At 32.3% G+C, this 19,373-nt stretch overlaps 1 protein-coding gene and 1 long non-coding RNA gene across 2 annotated transcripts; one reads left to right on the top strand and one right to left on the bottom strand.

Moving 5' to 3' along the window:
* Window positions 1-658: 658 nt before the first annotated feature.
* On the top strand, window positions 659-5,099 carry LOC132755430 (26S proteasome non-ATPase regulatory subunit 7-like; the record flags this gene model as incomplete). The annotated part of the gene is given in 5 exon segments (XM_060746292.1): window positions 659-751; window positions 2,276-2,373; window positions 2,965-3,045; window positions 3,384-3,475; window positions 4,391-5,099. Coding segments are annotated over 5 exon segments (815 nt in total), but the record flags the coding sequence as incomplete, so codon positions are not given.
* Window positions 5,100-8,672: 3,573 nt separating this feature from the next.
* LOC132755429 (uncharacterized) lies at window positions 8,673-17,068 on the bottom strand. Its single transcript, XR_009629208.1, has 3 exons — window positions 16,983-17,068; window positions 13,363-13,457; window positions 8,673-12,072 (listed from the first exon to the last, which is right to left on the bottom strand). It is a non-coding gene; the product is annotated as an uncharacterized LOC132755429 (long non-coding RNA).
* Between the last annotated feature and the right edge of the window lie 2,305 nt (window positions 17,069-19,373).

Here is a 19,373-nt window from a genome sequence, read left to right as displayed (position 1 = left end):
TTAAAGAATATTTATATTAGACAGACATCAATCCATCCATTCCTATTCCTTTAATATGAACTCCATAACTTCAACATTTTTCACCAATTTTCATATATCTTGGTACCAAATGGTAGGGAATTGCTTACTCTTAAAAGAATTTAAGCTGTCATTACTATCATTTCAAGATTAGGAAGATATGTAATCTCAAAGTCACCGCAAGCGCAACTCGACAGAGACCTGACCGCTGGGTTTATCAGCTGATAAGCATGTAAACATACCCTGAGGTCAGACTGTGTTACTGTTTATATCAATATTTTGTTCCGAACGGAAGTTCTAAATATAACCCACTAACCAGTCAATGACCCACAAAAAGTAGACTGTGTCACTGTGTTTTGAGATAAGAAGTGATAAAACGGAAGTTGTAGATGGACAACCAGATGTGTACTTTTCCATTCTTAAAATGCTAAATTTAGACTGGAGATTCCAAAAGTCATACTTTTCGTAAGTTTGAGCCAATCGTGATTTTCTTGAGCCAATTTAATTATTTTGGAGTCAATTTGCTCATTGGCTCCTGCCAGCGCGAGCCCTGATAATCCTATGTAGATTTTTTCCTGCCTGGTATTGGTACATTTAACCTGGACTGTATGATTTTAACTATTTCAGTTTTATTTTTCAGTGCCATTTGATGAAGATGCTCATGACAAATCTGTCTGGTTTTTGGACCATGATTACCTGGAGTGCATGTATGGAATGTTTAAAAAAGTCAATGGTATGTGACTAAAAGGTCTATTGTTTCTAAATTAAGTGAATACAATTTGTATTTCATGATAATTAAAAAAAATAAAGAAAGAAAGAAAAAGTTAGTGAGGGTAAACTAATTGAGTACAGAAAAAAGTAATAGAAGTGAAATTAAATGTCTTGGTTGTTTCAAAAGAGATTGTGAAATGTTTTCATTCATAATAGTAAAATGAATTATTTCAATTCAAAGTTCACTTTTAGATGCCATCAGTATATATGCTTTCATCATTACAGTCTTCGAAATTAACATTTTGAAGTTACTGGCCAATCGGGCCAGTAACATTTGAGAAGTTACTCGCCCGAAACCAACTTTATTAGCCCGAATAAATTTTTCAAATTTTGATGTTTTTTTTTTTATCTTTAATGCTGAATGTAAATAAAAGAAACAAAAGGAAATCCAATACAAGTCTTGTGACATAATTTATTTTATTGTTATTCCCTGCTGTACATGAAAATTATTTTCACGGTTACTACGATACAATACTTTACAGTCGTTTGACAATGGAAAACGGAACTTAAACAAAGTTGGTTCCCAATAAATTACTCGCTTTACATGGCTAACGGAAGTAAGCCAAGAAACAGTAGTGACATGACAAAAAGTGCGTGTTTGAACACCATTATAATGAATTTGGCGGTCGAAAATTTACTCGTCGGGCGGGCGAGCAAAATTGGATTTTTTAGTCGCCCGAATTTAATATTTACTAGCCTGGGCGATTGGGCGAGTGCTAATTTCGAAGACTGTCATTATAAATAATATTGATGTAGATCTATCTGATAATCAGTGACTTTTAAATTAGAATTAATTAAAATTGAATTAGATTTTTATTTGAAATACATGTATTAATTCAAAACTTGAGTGACTTTAATGAAAAAATCTATCCATGAAAAAAATCAGAGTGACCCGATAGAAAACGTCTATACAAGAAAAAGTAATTTTGTAATCTTGAGTAATCAGTATCTATATAATGATGTTATTTAAGGGTTCTTGATTGTTCTTCCTTTAAAAGATACAAGAATGTTAATGAGTATGAGTTAGAGTTTTATCTAAGGGAGATAGAGGTTTAAGTCTTGAACAGCTCTATAATAATTCATATGTTTAATAAATAATTATAGATGTTTTATTTTTCAAGTAGACTAGAATCTTTAGACGGATCATATGGCAAACATTTGCCAAAGACTCTTACAATTTATTATTAGATCAATAAAAGTATTTTTGTTTCACAACTTTTTCAAACAACTTTGCCAAAAACTAGCTTTTTGAGACAATTAAGGAAATGTCCAAGTTTTCAAGAAATGGTAGAGCTTTCTATATGTCTAAGACTTCCATGTTCTACATTTGAATTAGGGAGATATAGAATTATTCAGTGTATTATTAATTGATAATTTTAGCATTAAATTGAATTCATTTATCTTGCTGTGACTTTATCTCTTGAAGAAATGTCCGCTAGTCTTTTGTATAGTAATATTCACTTACTTATATTTATAATCTTAACAGCTAAAGAGAAGATAGTAGGCTGGTACCATACTGGGCCAAAACTTTGTCAGAGTGATGTCACTATTAATGAACTGATGAGAAGATATTGTCCAAATTCAGTAAGTGACGATTTGTAGCTGGTCTGTTTCAAAGAAAAAGTCAAGATTTTATTACTTCATCATCATTGTTGTGCAAAAACTTTTAATAAATGTAGCCCAAGCGCTTTTCTCAATGTATAAGCACAAAATTTGGAGCATTTAAGTAAAGAAAAGACTTCCTTAGAATTGACCCAAAAAATCCCACGAAAACATGTTAATTTTACCTTTGTTTGACACTTCTATGAAAGTAGATTAGTCTATAATGGAAAGTCTGTAACACTTAAGATGTGGAAAATGTTAAGTATCATATGAGACAAGAAAGCACAAAGTTGCTGGAAGGTACCCATTCAAGTTTGTTCATTCTGATGAACTACTGGGAGCATCATTGCCATAATAATGGCCTTGATTTGTTAAGGTCTATTATGCTTTAAATGATCAAAGATAAGGTATTAATACCGTATTCTACAGTTCTATTGTATTCTATCAAAATTAATTTTTAATATTTCTGTAAAAGTGTAACATATGTTAATGTTGACTGAAGTTTAATAATCCATTAGTACAAACAAATTTTTAAGCATATTCTTAATTATTATAGTTCTCAATATATTTCAGGTTCTTGTAGTTATAGATGCCAAGCCAAAGGATCTAGGGTTGCCTACTGAAGCATACATAATGGTAGAAGAGGTCCATGATGTAAGTTTTAAGTAACTAAACTTTAATTTCATCTTACAGAAAATGAAGTCACAATTTTAAAAGGCCATTCTTACTATTTCCCTTATGCCAAACAAGTTAACATAATGTGAGGTGAGCAAGCCCTTTTTGGAGGCTCTACCATTACATTGTTCTATTGAACTGCAATATTTGAGCTAAAGGCTTTTCTCTAGTTATTTTTATTGTAGAATGAATATTCTTTGAAATTATTTCACAATTAAAGTTGTGTTGATTTTCTGGCACCAGGTAACAGAGTCACATGATGGTAATGTAGTGTTAATTTATGTATATTTACCAGTATATGTATAATTTACTTATAGGATGGTACACCAACAACAAAGACATTTGACCATGTACCTAGTGAGATAGGGGCAGAAGAGGCAGAAGAAGTTGGTGTTGAACATCTGCTCAGGTACTGTAGTATTTTAACCAGAACTGTCAATGTTTTATATATATGTCTGTGTGAAACACAAAAGCATTAGAGGTCATATGGTGAATTTCAAGCTGGTGGAGTAAGACCTCAGGTGCGTCTCCTTGCATTATTTCAGGCACAATTGGGCACCTGAAGTAAAACCACGGATGATCCTTAAACTAGCCGGATAGCTTCCTCACAGAAAGAATTCAATAATTCTGCTATTTTGTCTTGTTGATCAATGTGAAAATTTTTGATATTGAAAACAATGTAAATAAATGAAACAAAAGACAACTGTGATAAGGTTGTAGCAGTCCCTTTGTTTTTAATAGTTTGAACACAAGTTTGTGAAAGTTTACCAATGTAATTTTTTTAGTGATAGCATTCATGTAAGATTTAAAAACTTTGCTCAAATTGCTCTATAGGCTGTCAAGTGGACAACAACATAAAGAGTACTTACCTTCGTTGTAGTTTCTTGTCCCATTATATAATGTGCTATGTTAAATTGTCATCAGAAATGCTACTTTATTTAGCATATACATGACAGACATATATTTTGTATGTAAACTAAATTAGATTTTTTTTACTGCTGTTCAGTTACAATAGACATCGATTAATTTACATCACGGTAGTGACTATAATTTTGATCTACATATACTGATGAGCCCCAGCTTCTGTTTTTTTAGTCAGTCACTTAATAGATAAGTTCTGAATATTGCTGGAAATATAAAATCACAGAAAGTGATGATCAAATCCTTGACTGTTCATATATCTCTTAAATGGAATGTGAATAGTAAGTGTCTCAATAAAGTTAAACCCTGCAATCATCCTTAAGAAAACCTTGTGTGGATTAAGTTTATAAATTCTAGTCCTTAAATGTTATCTAATATTTTTTCACTTTTTTTTTTTTACCAGGGATATCAAGGATACTACAGTTGGCACACTATCTCAACGTATCACAAGTCAACTGATGGGACTGAAAGGTCTACACGCTCATGCCCAGGATATAAATAGCTACCTACAGAAAGTCTCGTCGGGACAATTACCTATAAATCATCAGATAATATACCAGCTGCAGGACGTGTTCAATCTACTCCCCGATGTTAACCTTCAACAGTTTGTGAAAGCTATGTACGTTAAAACGAACGATCAAATGTTAGTGGTATATCTGGCGTCTTTAATAAGATCTGTCATAGCTTTACATAACCTTATAAACAATAAGATTCAAAATCGAGATGCTGAAAAGAATGAAGGAAAAGATATTACTAAGGAGAAGAAAGAAAAGAAAGACGAGAAAGAGAAAGAATCAGGAAAAGATGGTGAAAAGAAAGATAAGGAAAAGGTGAAGGATTCAAAGAAAAAATGAACTGACCTATAGGACTGACTTATTTAATATTGTAACAGTTTCAGATGCATATCTGCACTATACTTAAACTTTCTTGATAAAAAAAAATTCAATATAAAAAAAGTTGTAGTCAAACTACATGTTATTCTGTATGTTAGTTTTTAAGACTATGTGAATTATCAAATTTTGAAAGCATTTATAACTGTCAAATGTGATGTAATGTTGGAGGTGAAAATTGAAGTCCATTCAGACTTTAATATTATGTGAAATAGTGCTAAACATTATTACAGCTTTCATTTATAACAAAATAAAATTAATTCATACATTTAAAGATTACTTGTTCCCTTTAGATAAAATGTACAGACTTCAACCTATTAATCAAATTGTTCTTGGGGTGTCCGTGGCCAAGTGGTTACGGTTATTGACTTCAAACCACTTGCCTCTTACCACTGTAGATTTGAGTCATGCAAGAGTCTTCAGATTTTTAGCTCGACTATACGAAGTATATGGAGAGCTGTCCTACTCGCCCCGGCGTCCGCGTCCGCGTCCAGATTTTAGATTAAAGTTTTGGTGCAGTAAAATATTTTTCACTATAACTTTGTCATTTCTTAAGGTATCAACTTCAAACTTCAAATATATGTTCCTTATCATCAACCACATCTTAAGTGACAAGGTTCATAACTCTAGCACCAATATTTTCAGATTTATCTCCCCTTGAACTTAGAATTTTCCTTAAAAAATACTATTTTTTACTGATACTTTTTTATTTCTTAAAGGATCAACCTCATACTTCAAATATAGGTACCTTATCATCATCCTCATCTTATGTGACAAGGTTCATAACTCTAGCACCAATATTTTCAGATTTATCTCCCCTTGAACTTAGAATTTTCCTCAAAAAATACTATTTCTTACTGTTTCTTCTTTATTTCTTAAGGGATCAACCTCATACTTCAAATATATTTACATTATCATCATCCCCATCTTATGTGACAAGGTTCATAACTCTAGCACCAATATTTTTAGATTTATCTCCCTTTGAACTTAGAATTTTCCATACAAAATATTATTTTTTACTGTAACTTATTTATTTCTAAAGGGATCAACTTCATACTTCAAATATATTTACGTTATCATCATCCACATCTTATGTGAAAAGGTTCATAACTCTAGCACCAATATTGCAAGAATTATCTCCCCATAAACTTAGATTTATTTACTAGAAAAATGTTATTTTTATTTTAACTTTTTTATTTTTAAAGGTATCTACCTCAAACTTCAAATACTTATTCCTTATAATCATTTACATTTTATGTGACAATGTTCATAACTCTTGAAGCAATATTTACAGATTTATCTCTCTTTGAACTTAGGATTTTCTTTAAGAAATATAATAACTTCTTTATTTTTTAAGATATCTACTTCAAACTTCAAATATATATTTCTTATCATTACACAAATGTTGTGTGGCAAGGTCCATAACTCTTGCATGACTATTTCTAGAATTATTCCCCTTGATCTTGGAATTGATGTTAACAAATGTTATATTTTTACTAATATAACTTAATACTTAATTATACATAATTGATTTATCTTTCATAGTTTTGTCCTCCTTACTGCGTCCAGCATTTTATTAGTCGAGCTTCGCTGTCTCCTGTGACAGCTCTTGTTTATGTGAAAAAGTCATCCAATCACCTTACAGAACGTCAAGAGGTTCTACTCGGGTGCTAGTTTATGCCTACAATAATGTAAAGACAAGCACCTGAGGTTCTCCTCCACCAGTAAAGCTGGAAAGTCGCCATATGACCTATAGTGTGCTGTTAAACTCACAAAAAAATATCTTGTATTCAATCTATGAAAGATTTTTGAAATTATCTGCAAAAGAAAAAATGAATATTTAAAACTTTCAAACTTTCAATAAATTTATAATTCCAAACCAGTAAGTTACGGTAGAATATCATTATTATTGACACTAAAAGCTAGACCCCAAGGTTTCTAAAATTGTAAAAGTTGATGAATGCTTGAAATTTCAAAGACAGGCATTTGATGTTCATGCTGGGGAAAACTGCCTTTGAACAGCAATTCTTTACTTTTCATATGGAATGTTTGTGAAATAATGAAAGTCTCTTTATGCATGCAATAAATGTGTCCCCTACAGACTTTGGCTTTATGTTTCAATACAGTGTAAGTTGGAGCGAACCATGTCCTTTATCAGGTCTCAGACAGTCACTGTTAAGTTTTCAGTGTGAATGTTATGAAGCAGCCTCAAAATGGTAGGTTTTACTAATTCATACAATTCATGCATTTTAAATCTCGCAGCTAAAATTGCAGTCAAAATTTCAAAAACAATACTTGAAAAATAAGATTTTTATCCTGGAAAACTTCACGGATGCCTAAAAGACCTTCACAAGTGTGATGAGCTATGTGTTGGAAATGCATTAATTGAATGCTGCCCTTCCATGTTGAGCTTTGTTTTCATATTCTATGAATACTGCTTTGATAGATGAAGGTTTTCCATTTGGTTTCAATATTCCACTTTTTCACTCAGAAAACTTACATGATTACCTTTGTAAACACGGATTTATATTACGTCATATTAATCCGTGTTATAACCAGGGAAATTCAATAAACTTTTTGAGAAAACTGTGTTTTTTTGGATATCAACGAGAAAAAATACATTCTTTGTGTATACATTTATATGCAAGGGAGGTTATTCAGTGGAATTTTATATTAAAAGAAACAAAGTTGTGTTTCTTGTCTTACTAAGTGTGTGAATCTCAAAAACTTGGTTTCTTTAAAAAGAAACAGTTAACATTTGTTTGTACAGATGGCACACTTCATCCAATAATTGTATATACATGGCAAATTGTTGAATTTCAATTTAATCAATTGGCTATCTTTGAACATTAATTTTATATTTGGTTTGAAAAATGCTTGAATTCAATATTTGATGTAAACCAGTGTAATTTTACAGTAAAAATACACACAACATAACCACTAAATAAAGTATACCATATAAGAAATTTCACATGTGGAACAATCTCTTTTCTTGGCACTGTTTTAAAATAATACCACCAATTTAAAGTATATTTTAAAATGTCAATCGCATTTTACAGTTATATAGCCATACAAGAAATAAAATTTTAGAAGCTATGACTGAGCAACTCCACTTTATCAAAACTAATCAACATTAATTTTACACGATCATAAAAATTTAGACTGGGTATGTGTTCATGCTAGTGGACACCTTTTTGTAACTGGATAATGGTGGGAGGTGGAGTGGAGGTGTATGCAAAGTATAGCAATGAAATGTAAAATAAAGTATTCTTTAAAAAAAACAAATTTTTAATGGTAATCTCACTACATTTTGGAAGATCTAGTTAAACTAAATTCAAGTTGTACTTAGACAGGCTTTTACACATAGAATAAAGACCCAAGCTATGTTGGAACATCTTGAAAGATTATATACTAGTATTCAAGTAATATTTTGATCTTGAAATCCCTTTGTTAACAATGGGCAGCAATAAAGTCACATTAGAACTAATTTGGTTGAAAATGCTTTATGAATTTCTAAATGTGTCTTAAGGTAAATCTGAATGTATAAGAGGCATATCCCAGAACACAGATGCCTGCACATTCTATTGTTTTGTCAGTCTACAGACAAATGCTTTGATAGAAGGATTGATAGACATGATGAAATCTAAATGCCTCTTCTACCCACACTTAAGTGGGTGCACTAAATCAATGTAGCAAAAAATTGTATATTATATTTATAATTCCCTAAATTCCTTCCCATAAATCTATAATATTCAGATCAAGTCACTCTATAAAGGTACATGTATACACAGATAATAAAAGTCAAGATTGTTTCTGAAAATGATTTAATAATATTCTTATAAATAGCACAAAAATGTAAAATCGAAATAATTTATTTATAATTCATTCACTTAAAAATGTAAAAACTGAAATAAATTCTTTATAGTTTATTCACTTTTAATATTGCCTATCTCTTGATAGCCTAAGAAGGCGTTGATAATAAATAAGTCAGTTACAGCAAGTTTTCAGACTGCACCTTGGTATGAATATATTACATCTTGGTATAAATGTATTGCAATAACAGGGACAAAATAACTACAGACAATTAACTTATCTCTAGCATTGGTGTTCATGTCAAAGCAACAATATATTTGATCCTTAAAGGCACATTATGCCTCAGAATTGAATAGCTTTTTAAAGGGACTCCACTGAGGTTTTTTTGACATGACGGGACTGAATATAATTTTTTGAGATTATTACTCTATTTGATGTAGATCTATTCTAATAACTTATGTGAAAAATTTCAGATCATTAGCTTGCTTCGTTTTTCCAGAATAGTTATTATAACAGTGAAAAATGACCCAAAAGTGAAAAGCGTTAACGCCTTTCACTCAAATCGGACTGAGAAAAGCACAAACATACGATTTTTAATGTATTTCTTGTATATTTCTTAGTTATATTTTATTTATATTTCTGTTTAAAGTGCTCATGTTTATCTATGTGAAAAATTAAAATGTTATGTTTTTAGGCTTATGAACATCAGTAGAGTTCCTTTAACTTCTTTAGAAAGGGCAAGCATGTGTTTTTATAATGTTAAAATAATGGTTTTAGAGCATGTTTGGTGCTTGTTAACTGAAAAAGTAGCGCTAAAACAAAGTAGTATTTGGACTTCCATACAAAATACTTAATCACTACAACCGTACTTATTGCAAAAAGGAAACAGAAGGAAAATGGTTCAGGTAATTGGCCATTTATAATATTTTAGAAACTATTTTAGTAAACCAAAAATAAAAGCTTTTGAGAAACAAGAGGGGCATGATGGCCCTGAGGTCGCTCACCTGTATATAGGCCCACCCAACCCCCACCCCCCAACGTTGCAGGGCCAATTTAACCCAAGGGCTTTTATTTGCACAAACTTGGTAGACACCCATAAGAAGATGTTTCATGCTAAACATCTAAGCTCTAGCTCATTGGGCTTTTTAAAAGAAGATTTTTTTTAAAGTTTTTACTATACACATATAGTAAAAACAACGACACCCCTGGGGCCGGGCCAGTTTTGACCCCAGGGCTTTTATTTGAACAAACTTTGTAGACACTTACTAGAAGATGTTTCATGCTTAATATCTAAACTCTAGCTATTTGGGTTTTTTCAAAGAAGATTTTAAGTTTTTGCTATACACATATAAAGAAAATCAATGACCCCCGGGGCGGGGCCAATTTTGACCCCAGGTCTTTTATTTGAACAAACTTTGTAGACACTCACTAAAAGATGTTTCATGCTTAATATCTTAACTCTAGCTATTTGGGGTTTTTCAAAGAAGATTTTTTAAGTTTTTGCTATACACATATAAGGAAAATCAATGACCCCCGGGGCGGTGCCAATTTTGACCCCAGGGCTTTTATTTGAACAAACTTGGTAGACACCTATTAGAACATGTTTGATGCTAAATATCTTAGCCATAGCTCTTTGAGTTCTTTAAAAGAAGATTTTTTAAGTTTTTACTATATGCATAAAGGGAAAATCAATGACCCCCCGGGCGGGGCCAATTTTGACCCCAGGGCTTTTATTTGAACAAACTTGGTAGACACTTATTAGAACATGTTTCATGCTAAATATCTTAGCTCTAACTCTTTTGGTTCTTTAAAAGAAGATTTTTTAAGTTTTTACTATATGCATATAGGGAAAATCAATGACCCCCTGGGGCGGGGCCAATTTTGACCCCAGGGCTTTTATTTGAACAAACTTGGTAGACACCTATTAGAACATGTTTGATGCTCAATATCTTAGCCATAGCTCTTTGAGTTCTTTAAAAGAAGATTTTTAAGTTTTTACTATATGCATATAGGGAAAATCAATGACCCCCCGGGGCGGGGCCAATTTTGACCCCAGGGCTTTTTTTTTTAACAAACTTGGTAGACACCCATTAGAACATGTTTCATGCTAAATATCTTAGCTCTAGCTCTTTGGGTTCTTTAAAAGAAGATTTTTTAAGTTTTTACTATATGCATATAGGGAAAATCAATGACCCCCCCCCCCCCCGGGGCGGGGCCAATTTTGACCCCAGGGCTTTTATTTGAACAAACTTGGTAGACACTCACTAGAAGATGTTTCTTGCCAAATATCTAAGCTCTAGCTCTTATGGTTTTTTAAAAGAAGATATTTAAAGTTTTTTCTTTCGGTTGCCATGGCAACCAGAGTTCTGCATGGAATTAAATTCTTTGAACAATTTTTAAAGGTGACCACCAAAGGAACATTCCTGTGAAGTTTGGATGAAATTGGCTTAGTGGTTTATGAGGAGATGTCATTTAAAGTAAAAGTTTACAGACGGACGCCGGACGGACGCCGGACGGACGCCGGACGAAAAGCGATCACAAAACTCACCCTGTCACTTTCTGACAGGTGAGCTAATAAAAAACCAAAGCATTTCTGTGGCATAATGGGCCTTTAACAGGTTGCAACCCAAGTTAACATCCCTTATATCTGGTCACAGTCTGCATTAAGGTCAGACCTACCACAAACTTTTTATCTTCACATTCCAAAAATCAATGACTTGAAACATTAACAACAGCTGTCAGAGGAGACAGTGCGCTCATCTAATTAAGTATTGAACACAGTAAAGAAAGACTGAACTATGAAAATAGACAGTAATGAACCTTCTCATTATGTTAGTAATGACCAGGAACAATTAACTTAAGTAGATATCTTGTAGATATCAATTCATTTATAAGATAAAAGTAAAATCCATTAATATAACAAGTTCAAAATTCAAAACCTTATTACATATGTTGAAAAAATTGGTGCCAGAGGTATGAACCTTGTCAAATCTTATTTGGATGATGATAAGGAACATATATTTGAAATTTAAAGTAAATCCTTTAAGAAATAAACCAGTTAGTTGGAAAAATATTTTCCTAACTTTAATCAGTTTTGAGTTACAGTAAAAAAAAATTTACTGCTCAAAATCTTGAAGCAGAGGTGAATAGAGCAGCTCTCCATATAGTAAGTAAAGACAATCTAGAAATTGAAATCAAGAAAGTCCATTTTGAAATTTCACAGGATCAACATCTCTCAATATTTGTTAGTGCCAGCACTATCACTAAAATATAACAGCCCAATAATTATCAAGAATCTACTCCACACGCCCCCAGCTCGGTTATGTCATCTTCCTCCACATCAATTCTATCTGTACTCCCTGTCTCTCGTAAAAATCTCTCCCTGAAAATACATCAATGTTTGATAAATAAATAACTTTAGAAAATAACATTGAACATTTTGTAAATTTTAAAAAACGTTATTCATTTTTCAAAATTGTAAAAAAGTTCTTTTGTTATAAATATATTTAACTACTGTAATTTAATTTCTGTTATTTTTCTTTCTTTTTTTTAATAAATGCTAAATAATAACAACATATATATGGAACTACTTTTAATATATTTATACATGTCTTAAAGTCGCGTTTTTATTACGATAACAAAACTGTCACTTTTTAATTGCAAAATCCAAAACAATTTAAATACCACACTATTTTACTTATTCTGGATGTTCCCTTATTTTCAAAAAACATTTTTACACAGTCTGAGTATTTAAAAAGAAATGACAAAATAATCTGATCAAATGCTTCTTTTTTAAATATACGGTAGGTATGAAAAAGCTTGTATATACGAGAGGTTATCCAAAAATTTGTGGACTTTTTACATATCTCTTGAACATCAACGTGCATTGTAGTGAAATTTTATCAGCATACCTTGTAGAATATTATTAACACATTTTGAAAGGAACAGTTACCTGCGTCAATAAATAATGATTTTATATTGCTTTTAAATAAGCGATGGTAGAAAAGCGTAATTAGTCATCGTATTTTTTTTGCTAAAAAACTAATAATAAACATAGAAAACCCGCCACACATCGCATGTTTCTTCTATTATGTCAATTACGTAATTCTTTTAAATTATGGATGTCTTTCCGTTAATTTTTGTTGATATCGCTAGAATCGACAGACGCCGATATTGTTTACAACGTGAAAATGGCGGAAACGCAAAAATTAGAAAATCACGTGATCATATTTTTGTGTAATTTGGCAATGTAACCTACAAAAACATTTGAAAAAAATCAGCAGGAGAACAGAGAAAATAAAATTTCAAAATCATTAGACTTATTTAAAGTGGTTAATAGCATAAGAAATTAAGTGATGGACATTACTTTGAGAAGCAGTAACGGTTTTTGACTGCGTTACGTTGAAGCACAAGTTGTACTGTACGTTATTTTGACGTTGACGTCAATAACATTTTGGAGTGCACTGCTGTCGCCGACATGTGTTTATGTAAAATTAAATAGTGTTGTAATATAAGAAGCTACTCACATGATTTTTCTGTGTTTATTTTTTATTTTTTCTTCTAAGCAGTGTAAGAATTTTAAATCAATATCTCAAATATTTTACGCAACAAAGGAAGTCCACGAATTTTTGGATAACCCCTCGTATGTAAGTAAACTGAAGTTTATACATACCAGTATACAGGAAACATATCCCTCACTTCTTCTGGTGATAATTTATTGTCATCTACTTCACGAAGAACCCACTTCAAACAACTTGTTCCCAGTTCCTGTTACACAAAATATGTTTGATATTTATAAATCAATTATAGAACAAATGACCTTGGTATACCACTAGGATAAAATTTTCAGTCTGCCCAGTCAAGAAAATGTATCTTTGTTCACATAATATTATAAAGCAGTTCATGTAACTTGTTTTTCAATAAAATACAAAAACACTTAATCTCATTCAGCAACTTTTAAGCTTTACTGGTGAAAGATTACTTTAAAATACTCATTTGTCATTACTTTGGCACAAATAATCACAGAGTATGACCTCCAAATTTCCATTAGCTTGCTGGACAGCATGGTCACATGAAAGAATCGTAAGTCCCTAGAGGGATTTTCCCCATAAGAAAGTGAAGTACAGGGTCATCACAAAACTTGTGAATATAGTCCACACCAATAAAGGGGACAACATTTTACATAACAGTGCAAAAATCACATTCAGTCTGGGATGAAAACTCAACAAATCAGTTTCCTAATATCCACAGATATACAACAACAACAACATTTATTTAGTAATTAAGCATAACAAAGCTTTTAGCCATAATGTACCACTGACAAAGTAAATCAAAGCACAGAAGGCGCTGAATTTGTTTGGGTCTCAGAATGTCAGAAAGGAGAAGGTTGTGAGATTATAAACCAATTTGTTTTTGTATAGTGCCACCAATGCTTTCCAGCATTTTAATTGTAGTAAATTGGCTATAATACTAATTGCAACACTGATATTCAATCCAATGTTTATTTGAATTAAACAATTTGAAAAAACAAGAACTGTCGGAGGACAGTAACGCTCGACTATTCGAAAATTTGTCACAAGGGTGTTTCATTGAGTATAATAATGCTTACCTATATGAATACATAAAATTGTCCGAAAAGGTACAAACTCTTCAAGTTTCAATACATTCCCTTCAGTAGTTATGGAGAGACAAGCTTACATGCAAAAACTTTACCAAGAATTCATGAGTCGAAAAAGGGGCATAATTATGCAAAAAAAGCAAATCAGAGTTATGGGACTTGTACCAATCATCTAAGATAATCACAGAGACCAAGTGTGTGAAGTTTCAATCCATTCCCTTCAGTAGTTATGGAGATACCAGCTTACATGCAAAAACTTAACCAAGAATTTCTAAGTTGAAAAAGGGGCATAATTATGTAAAAAAGCAAATCAGAGTTATGGGACTTGTGGCAATTATCTTAGATAATCACAGAGAACAAGTGTGTGAAGTTTCAATCCATTCCCTTCAGTAGTTATGGAGATACCAGCTTACATGCAAAAACTTAACCAAGAATTTCTAAGTTGAAAAAGGGGCATAATTATGTAAAAAAGCAAATCAGAGTTATGGGACTTGTGGCAATTATCTTAGATAATCACAGAGAACAAGTGTGTGAAGTTTCAATCCATTCCCTTCAGAAGTTATGGAGATACCAGCTTACACGCAAAAACTTAACCAAGAATTTCTAAGTCGAAAAAGGGGCAAAATTATGTAAAAAAGCAAATCAGAGTTATGGGACTTGTGCCAATCATCTTAGATAATCACAGAGAACAAGTGTGTGAAGTTTCAATCAATTCCCTTCAGTAGTTATGGAGATAACAGCTTACATACAAAAACTTTACCAAGAATTTCTAAGTCGAAAAAGGGGCATAATTATGAAAAAAAGCAAATCAGAGTTATGGGACTTGTGGCAATCATCTTAGATAATCACAGAGAACAAGTGTGTGAAGTTTCAATCAATTCCCTTCAGTAGTTATGGAGATAACAGCTTACATACAAAAACTTAACCAAGAATTTCTAAGTCGAAATAGGGGCATAATTATAAAAAAAAGCAAATCAGAGTTATGGGACTTGTGCCAATCATCTTAGATAATCACAGAGAACAAGTGTGTGAAGTTTCAATCCATTCCCTTCAGTAGTTATGGAGATACCAGCTTACATACAAAAACTTAACCAAGAATTTCTAAGTCGAAAAAGGGGCATAATTATGAAAAAAAGCAAATCAGAGTTATGGGACTTGTGCCAATCATCTTAGATAATCACAGAGAACAAGTGTGTGAAGTTTCAATCCATTCCCTTCAGTAGTTATGGAGATACCAGCTTACATACAAAAACTTAACCACAGGGACGCCGACGCCGACGCCGACGCCGACAAATGGGTGACTGCATTAGCTCGATTATTCTGCGAATAGTCGAGCTAAAAATGAGTTGCCTTAACTGGGATTTGAACTCCAGACCTCTAGCTTCCTAAGTGAGCGCGCAAACCCCTCGGCCACGGTGAAATTATTTATTAACGGCCTGAAGAAAACCTTATTATTCTAAACTAGAACTCCGCGAGTCGGATGTGTCGCCTTGTGAACAATATAGTTTAGGAGAAATGGCCAGAACAAAAATGAAATATGAAAACTAACAAAGGGCAATAACTCAAAAAATAATAAGTGCAGAGCAGCAGTTTCTGTGCACTGCACTTCTTATCATTAAGATCTATCATTCTATGAAGTTTCAAGTCCATATCTTTTAGAATTTATGAGAAATAGCCTGGACAAAAATAAAGTTTGAAAAATAATAAAGGGTAATTACTCACAAATAAGAAGTGCAGAGTACTGGTTCTTGTATACTGCACTTTTTCTTAATGAGATCTATCATCCTATGAAGTTTCATGTCCATAGCTTTCATACTTGAGGAGAAATGACCAGGACAAAAACAAAGTATGAAAATTAACAAAGGGCAATAACTCAATAATAAGAAATGCAGATTATCAGTTCTTGTGCACTGCACTTCTTCTTAATGAGATCTATCATCCTATGAAGTTTCAAGTTCATAGCTTTTATACTTTCGGAGAAATGGCCAGGACAAAAATTTAGTATGAAAATTAACAAAGGGCCATAACTCAAAAAATAAGAAATGCAGAGTACCGGTTCTTGTGCACTGCACTTCTTCTTAATGAGATCTATCATCCTATGAAGTTTCAAGTCCATAGCTTTTATACTTAAGGAGAAATGGCCCGGACAAAATTAAAGTATGAAAATTAACAAAGGGCAATAACTCAAAAAATAAGAAATGCAGAGTACTGGTTCTTGTGCACTGCACTTCTTCTTAATGAGATCTATCATCCTATGAAGTTTCAAGTCCATGGCTTTTATACATTAGGAGAAATGGCCTGGACAAAAATAAAGTATGAAAATTAACAAAGGACAATAACTCAAAAATTAGGAAGTGCAGAGTACTGGTTCTTGTGCACTGCACTTCTGACGACTCAAACAAATAAAAATGACACAAAATATCATTAGCCATCAAATAATTTTTGCTTAAAGACGCTTACACAATATATAAAGCATATTGGACTTTGAGTAAATTTAAATACACTTTATACACTCATTTCACTGTAAATTCATTCATTACATTCGAGACAGAAACATATGCAAACTCACAAATTAAAGTAGATGTCAAGTTACTTTTTCACAAACTGAAGTTAAATTGAATTCTTAAACACCGGTACAAAACTGCATGCATATCAATTTAGGAAAGATGACCTACCTTCCAAGCTGTAGTGGTAGCATTATCCAGGTGAAGCCATTTCTGAATCTCTCTAACCCTCTTCTCTATCTAAACAAGAAAATTAATACCTTGATTTTACTAGAAACTTAAATACAGATTTACAAGAAACCTGAACACAGATTTACAAGAAACCTGAACACAGATTTACAAGAAATTAAAATACAGATTTACAAGAAGTTAAATCACAGATTCAAATTCTATAGACTTAATACTATATATTAACATAAAATGGGAACAAGATATCTCCTTAAGAAAAGATGTAAATTAAACAGAAGCCTAGTGTTTAAAGTGTTGTTTTTTTTTAATCAGAAGACTATACGCTCAAGTCCTAGTGTAGTAAAGTGCTGGTTAGTTCCAGGAAGTGGAATTGAAAGTGGTTCAAAAGAGCTATAATTAAATAGACAATATTTATTTCTTTAACTTGCTGGAAATGACAGATCAGCCTATGTCAGGTAAATAGTAAGACCAGCCTGCACAGACCAGGCTCATAGTAGCTCATTGCTTTTTGTATTTTGATACTGTATTCTAAGACTGTTCATAGTTTAAAGGCAGGGCACTCAATCTGTTACAGAAATTCAGCAGGTTAAGGGTTAAACTGAGAATAAGGTATGTGTGTAGTCCAATGGTAACACTGCCTAACACCATATTCTGGTGATGAGAATTTGATACTCTATTTGATAGCATGCTTCTCAAAATAAATATTAATAGTTTCTTCCTATGAAATTTTTCACTTTCAGTACATGAAGAAACTAAAGAACTAGTGACTAAATTCTTGAATTTTTAAATTGCTGGATCTTCCACATTCCTTCAAAAACATATAGACCTTTTTATGACGCGGTCTGTTGCTATGAAAAATTGACCGGAAATAGTATTTACTCGCGCATGCGCAATCTGCATAGGGCAAAAAGTATCACCCTACATAGAAATGTAGTAGAAGTTCATAGGTAATTACGAGTTAGTTCAAGGTAAAAATTAGAAAATCATATAAAATAGCTTTTAACCGAAACACAAAAGATACCTTTATAGCTTTGTGGCCAAGATTGCCATAAAAAGGCATAGAAAATATGATTGCTTAAGAATTCAAGCTTACTATCACCGACCTGATAATGAGATAATTTTTGTAAAAAAAAAAAGTGGAAATTTATATATTAGCAAATAACGAAGTCAATTTAATTGTTGTTGAAATCGTACATATGAAAACTAAATTTATAACATATAAAATCGAGTTTATTTATCATTCTGAAAATAAGTCAGAACACGTGATAATGCATTTTTTAGTATTCAGTCCTTTATCCGACTTGGGCTTGACTTTGATGCCAAACATAAATTTTTAAATCATATAAATATATTTAAATAATTTTTCAATTTTTTGAAAAGTTTATCCGGTTTCTCGTAACACATGAAAATGCACGTCACGCACACTATTTGTCACTTTTCAAAATTAATTAACACTGATGAGATTGGTATAAATTAAAGTAAATTAAATTACGATTTTCATAATTTTAAGCAATTAAATGTCACTGTACTAAAACGCCCAGGTTGAATGATATTGTACACTATAGTTGACAAATAACAACCGGTCACATGTCAATCCGTTTGGCACTTACCGCCTTCCCAATCCACTTTCAAAGAAATACCAATTATGTAATATTTAAGAAATAATATATCCCAAACTGTGATTTTATTGCTCAATAACATCACTGTTTGGAGTTCGGATGCGGGGAATTATATCACGAGGGCGTAGCCCGAGTGATATAATGATGCGCATCCGAACGACAAACAGTAATGTTATCAAGCAATAAAATCACCGTTTTGGATATATTATTTCGATTCTAACACGACATTAAGAAATAATGCTGCCGTACATGATAATTAGCTAAATTGCGCCGGATTTGTTTCCGTACTTATTGTCATCGCGTCACATTTTTAGTGATTACGTCACGTGTATAATGATTACGTCACATGTCTAAATATAGAACGTCAAACAGTGATTTTATAGCATAATAACACACACTTTCGGTTCTTCTATGTTCAATAGGGAAAAATGCGGGTCGTGTTAGAATATACAATTATTGACTAGTGTGCGATTGAATATGATGTGATATTCACCGGCAGATAACATATTGACAGAGGCGATAGCCGAGGTCAATATGACTTTCTGCTGGTGAATATCACCATCATATTCAATAGCACACTAGTCAATAATTGTTTTATTATATGAATAGCTATCAGAATTTAAAGAAAATCACAGACAGTACAACTTTATACATGTACAATTTATGCCTGTTTTGTTGAAGCGCGGGAAAAAGAGGCACGTGAAAGGCGTTCAACAACTACGCGAACGCTGGCATACAAAAGTAATTCAAGTTT

Source organism: Ruditapes philippinarum, unplaced genomic scaffold (assembly GCF_026571515.1).
Source record: "Ruditapes philippinarum isolate M1 unplaced genomic scaffold, ASM2657151v2 ctg16290_1_1_1_1, whole genome shotgun sequence".
NCBI classification, from domain to species: domain Eukaryota; kingdom Metazoa; phylum Mollusca; class Bivalvia; order Venerida; family Veneridae; genus Ruditapes; species Ruditapes philippinarum.
The sequence above is the reverse complement of the archived record's forward strand: the minus strand, read 5'-3'. Positions and strand labels throughout refer to the sequence as shown.